This window comes from Montipora capricornis, chromosome 2 (genome assembly GCF_036669925.1).
Source record: "Montipora capricornis isolate CH-2021 chromosome 2, ASM3666992v2, whole genome shotgun sequence".
Classification (NCBI taxonomy): Eukaryota; Metazoa; Cnidaria; class Anthozoa; order Scleractinia; family Acroporidae; genus Montipora; species Montipora capricornis.
The window spans coordinates 59,259,122-59,266,621 of record NC_090884.1 but is presented as its reverse complement, the minus strand read 5'-3'; the positions used below and the strand labels follow the sequence as shown (position 1 = coordinate 59,266,621).

Sequence of the window (7,500 nt, the reverse complement as noted above, 5' to 3'; positions counted from 1 at the left end):
TTAGAGCGTTAGCACAAACCGTTAGAGCGTTAGCACAAACCGTCAGAGCGTTAGTAAAAAACGTTAAACCAATCTTCAAAACCGTTGAATATCCGTTAACCGTCCGTTAGTTTTAAGCCGTTTAACGGGCAAACGTTAGTGTACGTTTTCCCGTGGAAGGTCACAATTATAAATGATGATGATTTCAAAATAATATTAATTAATTTTCATTAAAACTTGTTTACATTGTGTATACATGGCATGTACAATAAGTACAATAGTGGTGGTTTTTTTCTACCATAAGATGGACTTAACCTGATTGCATGAAATAGATCTTTATTAAGTAAAATAATTATCATTATAATGGTTGGAATGGTCAAAATCATTTTTGTAGAAAAGGCTTGGATGCTATGACTTTGACTTCAGAGCTTGGCCTGTTGATTACAAATGGGACGAAACAAAGGCTGGGTATGTATTGCATGGTTTAATAATTCAAAAGGAATGTTACTTTAAAAAATTTGGGGAGACAGGTTGGCTTAGCAGTTATCAATGCCTTCCACCTCTGTGACGCAAGTTCAACTTTCTACTTCGAAATTGTGTGTGGGCTGAGCTTTTCTGCATGTGACTCCGAGGGTTTTTCTCCGGGTACTACTGTTTTCCTGCCTTATCAAAATCAACTCTCAGTCAATTACATGTACATCTGGCTGCGGGTGGTCCTGTAACCTCTGGTATCCTTCCCTTTCATTGAAGTGATTGAATAAAGTTGGTATTATTGTTAATTTAACATAACATGTATATACTATAAATTATGGAAGGGAATATGGAACAGTCTTGTAGTTTTAAAGAATATGACAACTGTAACAGTAAACTACATCCGGGAACCGAGTGGCACATTTTCCGTACATGTATATAACATGAGTGAACTTGGAGAAGACATCAAGTTGAGACCCTTGGTGTTCTTTTTGTAAATTTCACCATTCACATTTTTACAAGGCTCACTTCCTTGCAATTAATACTTCAACAAGAATTAGTCTAAGAGACTGTTAATGAAATATAAGCCACCTAGCTGATCCAATCCATCTGGCTGGATTTTCAAGTTGTTAAAATATCCCAAGCGGGACTGGTTAAAAATGCAGCAACTTCAGTCAAATGAATGTGCTATTTAACATCAGGGTTATTATTCTTTTTTCTTATTGGTAACAGTGATAGCGTACAAAGGACACCAGGAAACACCTCTCACACCAGACCAAAAGGATTGTTATCATTTCTTGCAAGCTGGCCATGTGATTTTCTTAGGTACAACTTAATGAAACTTAATGATCTCTAACATTATGGCCTCACTTGGTAATTTTCCACACGGCCTGGATTTGACAAGTTTTGTACTTGTAAGTTGCCATGATACCTCTGGCCTTGTCAGAGATTCGCTTGATACATGTACATGTACTTTGCTAAGGTGGCCAAAACAATCTTACTGTGCCACTTGAATGTATTGTTAACAATATTACTATTATTCTCAGGTTCAAACCAATCAAAGCTACCACCTACTGTATGTGATACATTCTCTAGTTTTGGCAATTTATTATTCTGCTGCAGCTTCAATTTGCTAAAGGCTGGTTTCAATATGAAACTTACAATTGCTACAATTAATTGTTACGATTGCTCTGATTGTTGAAAAATATAGTTCAGCGGTCATAGCATTTGTTGGTTTCCATACATGAATCAATCAAGGTTGTGGTGGGCGTGGCAAGAACTAGCAACATGGTTTATGATGGAAATACTAAGCACCCATACAGTAGATTTTGAGTTTGAAAGATCTTTTAGAAAAAGGAAGAACTTGCAGCTGGTGACTTTGTTGTCAGCTGCGTAGTGTATCCTCTGGTATTCTCCCTGTCACTCCAATCACTATTTTTTGCTGGATTTGGTTTCCATATAATCACTGAAATTGCCGAACTTTTCTTCAGTGATTTTATTGATCATAACATCACATGGCAACCTGTAGTACATGATTGTATGTATTGAGCCCCTAGAGATTGAGTGTTATCTAGTTGTCTTGTCTTGTTAACAATGTAATTCATTTTTAAGAAATAATGACATTAAAGAAGAAAGGTTTTCACAGAGAGAAACCAAAAAATAGCACAACATGTAATGTGGTTGACGATCTCTAATAATATTACAAATGAATATAACTATAATTATTGTGAGTTTTTAGATATTTTCTGAATGACAAATTTGTAAGTTATCACTTCTCACAGGTTACAAGGTTTCTATTCGACCTTCATGTTTTGATACTGTTGTTTAATCTTTCCCAGGTATTTTGTTGCGCATTCAGTGGGTCGTCCATTAGTCTACCCTGGATCTACTAGCCTTCTTCAGAGTGGATTTTGTAAGTACTGGAATTTTCATCAAACAATTATCTGAGTGTGTAACATTTCTATTATTAATTTTGTTCAATTGGCCCTGAAAAGCCTCTAAGGGAAGCAGTCTATTAAATCCATTCCTATTGGGGGTGGTGTCAATCATTCACTCTTTTCATAGTTAACTAAATAAGGGTATATTCCATCATTTTACAGCTGAACCTTTGTTGACTGGAAGAACATTCTTGCTTCAAAAAGTAAGTACTGGAACAGTCATGTGAGAGGCATGCTGTTTTAATTTGTAGTTTTGTTATGAATACAGCTGTACCTAAGTTTTTTGGCCTTATAGTTCAGGTACAAGTGGTGTTTTCCAACATAATATGCTACAATGATAGTACTGCCTATCTTTTCTTTTGCAGAATGGTGTGAGAGGAAAGCTTGTGTCAGCTGATGGTAATGAGATAGACACCATGTTTATGGACAAGAGGGCCAGTCCAGATATCCGGGAAAGGGGTGACACACTAGTAAGTCCTTCATAAATATCTGCAATCTCTACAGGTAAGCTAGCACTGTCATTGACAGTTCAAGTTACCAGTAGCTGCAATGTAGCATTGGATAAGCACTGCTGCATTGCTGTGTAGCACTTCCAAAGAAATCACAGCTTAGCATTAGACCTAGAATGGAAGCGGGGTCTCACACGGGAGAAAAACGTCTCTGACCCAGAGGGATATTAAACCACCAACAGTCATTTGTGTAATTATTATTGTTGCCCAGTAAGTCTCTTGATAATACAGTGTAATCAATTGATGGTTGTCATTGGATGGTTTGTTACAATAGAATACTGTCTACCATTTTATACGAAGTTTATGTTTTTTTAGCAAATTAAAGTGCATAATTATCACCTCAAATGGGACTGTCTCATCATTTTTTCTTGAGCCTTATTATCAAAGAGAACCTACCACACTGTTCTTAAAAGGGTCGTTTATTATTGTTTTACTTATTTCCTGAATCAGGTAATAACTTGTGAAGGGAATGCAGGATTCTATGAAGTTGGTTTGATGACAACTCCCATGACAGGTTTGCCAGTTGTAATGTCTTGTTTTAGTACCGGTATGTACCGCACAATTGAATAGTGCTCTGTGTGCACGGTTATTGGCTAACTCGAAGGTGATTAGCCAAGTACTATTCACCTCTGATTAGCAGACATGTGAAATGAGAAATTTCCAACCGAATTATTTTTACAAAAATAAAGTATTTCTGTTAATTTTTAGTTCACTTTTTATTCAACGCACGACATTGTGTGGCATATACTAATAAAAACAATATAATTATTCACCTCAGTGTTGGTGAAAGTGATGGATATTTACCCTTTAGAACAGAGCCACAAATGTTCACCTCCACTTTCAATTGGTTAAATTATAGTAATAATATTGTTAGAGGGGCACTGTCATGCTAAATTTTCTGTTTTTTGGTCTTAGATTCGCAAACAAGGGTCTCGGCATCACAGATTTTACCATTTGTGAACCCCTATAGTCATCATACAGTCAGTCAGTTTGCCAAGACAGGCAAAGTAAATCTCCAGCTTGAGCCTTTTATGCTATAGGCTGTATAATTTTCTTATGTCTGTAACATTTTGTATGGTATGATATTTCTCTCTATTTCATTTAAAAAAAATTATGATTAATTAATTTTGCAGTCTTCTCATGTTTTAGCTGGATATTCAGTGTTGGGATGGAATCACCCTGGTTTTGCTGGAAGCAGTGTAAGTTAATTACCTTCACATGGTTTTAAACTGGGCCATGAATGAGGTTGGACACAAGCAGAAAGTTGGGCTTGAGATTTTGGTTAACCTGAGTTAAGATTTGGCTGAAATGAAGGTGCATTGTCACTGCAACATTGTCCTGTCATGTAAACTGTGGAAGGTCCCGAATTTTTATAAGATTTTGTCTCTATGCACCCCTAGTCTTGGTTTGGGGAAAATGATTGTGGTAGAGTACCAATTCTCTGTGTACCAAGGAGAGCACCCAGGGGGTTACTAGTGGTCATTCTCTGTCCCAGTTCCTTTTTCTGGTAATGATTCCAACTGATGTTTAACTCAAATTGTCCTCTAGAGAGGAGCTTGCCATTGAGCAAGATAGGAGCCATAAATTTATGGTGCATGAAGAAATTATTTGAATATTTTTTATAGGGTTTACCTAGCCCTGAATCTGAGAGAAATGCTATGGAAGTTGTAATGCAGTATGCAATAGAGAAACTTGGCTTTCCTGCTGATAAAATTGTCATATATGCCTGGTCAATAGGTGAGTGTTTAATGATGCTAACAAATCACATACATGTAGATCAGCATCATTGTCCCACAAAAAAGACTAGCTGTAGTTGCATAAGTAGTACAATGCGGGTTGCCAAATGCAAGGCTGCTATGTGATTTCCCACCAAGCAAAAATTGCTCATACAATCCGTCCCCAGAGGCTCTCCTGCTTCCCCACCCCGACAGTCTGTACGGGTGGACGGGCAGACGTACGTGACATCATAACCAAAATTTCTCAAATGGATAGATTTCCCAATAAATCTTACACATGGTACTCCACTGGCGTGCTTCACGCACATGAGCTCTGCTAATAATTGCATTTAAATATACATGGAGCTCAATATGCAGACAATTAGTCTGCACAGACCAACTTTAGCCTTGGGACACCAATGTGGCTGTTGTGATGCCAAGTTCAAACGATGTATATTACTTGAACATGCAGGTCCTGAATGAAGGTCAGCACTGCACGAGATGGTACTTTTCAAATTTTTTGCCCACAAAGGCAAGAATCAGTGCCATTGTGTTCTTAACAGCAGAATGTGGTTAGTCAATTTGAGTCTGACATTTTTTGTTGTTTTTCCAGGTGGTTATCCTGCAGTATGGGGTGCAAAGATATATCCTCAGATTAGCGGCATGGTGAGCATAAAGGAATTGTGAATCGTTCTTTGCGCCTACTTACACCTGGAACCTCTCTTAAGCAGGGGTTTCAATAGAAGCCGGTTACCGGCGGTATACCGCCGCCTGCTTTGCCTCACACCGCCGGCTAGTTTGCCTTGATTTTCACTAAAAATCCTATCATAAACTTGTCAAACTGCCGCCTTCAATGGGCTATCATGGACGGCTATTTCAGAAGTTATTGAAACCCCTGCCCTTAAGTGCCCAGACGTGTCCAGAAACGTCCCTAACTGGATGCGTGCAAATTTGAAAAAAGTGCCACAAAGTGTCCCCTTGCTTTTCTCCCACACTTGAACATCACCCATGTCTCGGAATACAGACAATCAAATTCACAAAATGTCCTCCAAATGTTGTTACTCAGATTGTGATAGACAGCTGCATTTACCTTAAAGGGGCACTGTCATGAGCTGCGCATGCTCGAGTTTGTTTGCTCTTGAGCCCACGGAAAATTCTAGCCGCCATCATGGATTCACGCGCGAGTCACGTACATTTGCTGGAGTTTCTCCTTTGTCCACCATGGCCCTCCCCAGTGGACACCATTTTGAATTTGTCGATTCAACTTGAAAAAAGTTAACCTAACGCTTTTCAAGTTTTTACAAGACGCTAGCGCATGCGCTTCTCGTGACGCTTTCCCTTTAAGCTAGAATTAATGCTAACCTTTCCCCCTTACGTTATTGTTGGAAATAGGTAGCAAATACTTAAGACTTAAAAGCCGGCAAGATTGGGTGTGCATCTAATTAGGTCAAGGTGCATGATCAACTAAAACTGTCGTCCAACTAATGCAATAGCAAATTTCACAGGTCTCCTTTAAAACACTACGCCAATTTATTGAAGGGTACAGGTACCGTAAAGGTGGCAAGAAAGAGGAGCACTCTCCTCAGCAGCGAGGAGGTCACCATTGCAACCGAGCCACAGTCCACCTCCCGTGGCACCTGTCAACACATCACTGAGACTAGTGTGTGGAATGTATACTTACCCTAAAACATGGGAGGGAGGGAGGGAAAAGCAAGCAAGTTCATGAAGCAACAAGAATCCTGGAATTTGGGGCCCCCCCCCCCCCCCAAAAAAAAAAAATATATATATATATATATAACTAACTACAGACAGTACTGTTTCGGCCTTCTGGGCCTCTTCAGTGCAGTGCTGATGACTAGGATGGAGGTTAAGCTATAAAGCCACCCCAGATGTCCCACACATGTGGTACATCCAAGCCATGCCAGAGTGCTCAAACTAGCTAGCTAGTGAGCATGCGCAATTGCTAGTGGCAATGGCTCATCCTTGTAGAGTGCCCAACTTGAACATGAAAGAAATAGCTTTGTAATGCCAAAGAGCTATAACTAACTGCAGACAGTACTGTCTCGGCCTTCTGGGCCTCATCAGTGCAGTGCTGATGTCTGGGATGGAGGTTAAGCTTATAAAGCCACCCCAGATTTCCCACACATGTGGTACATCTAAGCCATGCCAGAGTGCTCCAACTAGCGAGCTAGTGAGCATGCGCAATTGCTAGCGGCAATGGCTCATCCTAGTAGAGTGCTCAATTTGAACATGAAAGCAAAAGCTTTGTAATGCCAAAGAGCTATATCTCAGGAGAAACCGCTGCATTGGCTTGGTTTTAACTTTACCTATATGATATTTTAAAATTCTACCAATGAGAGTAGGCATACTATCCTAATTGTTTTATGATTAAAAACTATTCACCAAAGTGGAGGTGGCTAGTGGTGGATATTTACCTTGCCGCTTTGCGGCTCAGTAAATATCCACCACTAGAGCCAACCAGAGCACGCTTTGAATGCTATCCACTGTTTTAGTATATACTAAATAGAGGATATTACATGGCCGTGAGGAGATAAGAAATGTCTCTGAGTGTTGAACAATTTTCATGATTGAGCAAAGCGAACGAGTGAAACATTTTTGAACACGAGAAGATAGATTTCCAAATTCCAAGCATCCAATTCTATTTATTATATAAACACCAATGAAATACTAAGTCACTTTACTTTAATATCGAAAAACGCGATTTTTATACGATCTTTTCTCGTGTGAAGATATCATGTTTTAGCACGAAAGCTCACATGGTTTTTCATTGGTGTTTTTTAATAAATGATTAAATTTCATATGTTCTAAAATCAATTTTGGAAAGGCCAGTGGATGAACAGATTATGTCAAGTACTACAAATATAACTG

General features: G+C 39.0%; 1 protein-coding gene across 1 annotated transcript in view; it reads left to right on the top strand.

Annotated features, from left to right (window-relative positions):
* LOC138029225 (phosphatidylserine lipase ABHD16A-like) overlaps nt 1-7,500 on the top strand; it is a 23,400-nt gene that overhangs the window by 9,314 nt on the left and 6,586 nt on the right. The window contains exons 6-14 of the mRNA XM_068876938.1: nt 374-447; nt 1,183-1,275; nt 2,289-2,362; nt 2,550-2,590; nt 2,753-2,857; nt 3,347-3,410; nt 4,046-4,095; nt 4,522-4,633; nt 5,225-5,277. Of these exons, the coding sequence (XP_068733039.1) occupies nt 374-447; nt 1,183-1,275; nt 2,289-2,362; nt 2,550-2,590; nt 2,753-2,857; nt 3,347-3,410; nt 4,046-4,095; nt 4,522-4,633; nt 5,225-5,277 (666 nt within the window). The remainder of the gene's footprint in view (nt 1-373; nt 448-1,182; nt 1,276-2,288; nt 2,363-2,549; nt 2,591-2,752; nt 2,858-3,346; nt 3,411-4,045; nt 4,096-4,521; nt 4,634-5,224; nt 5,278-7,500) is intronic.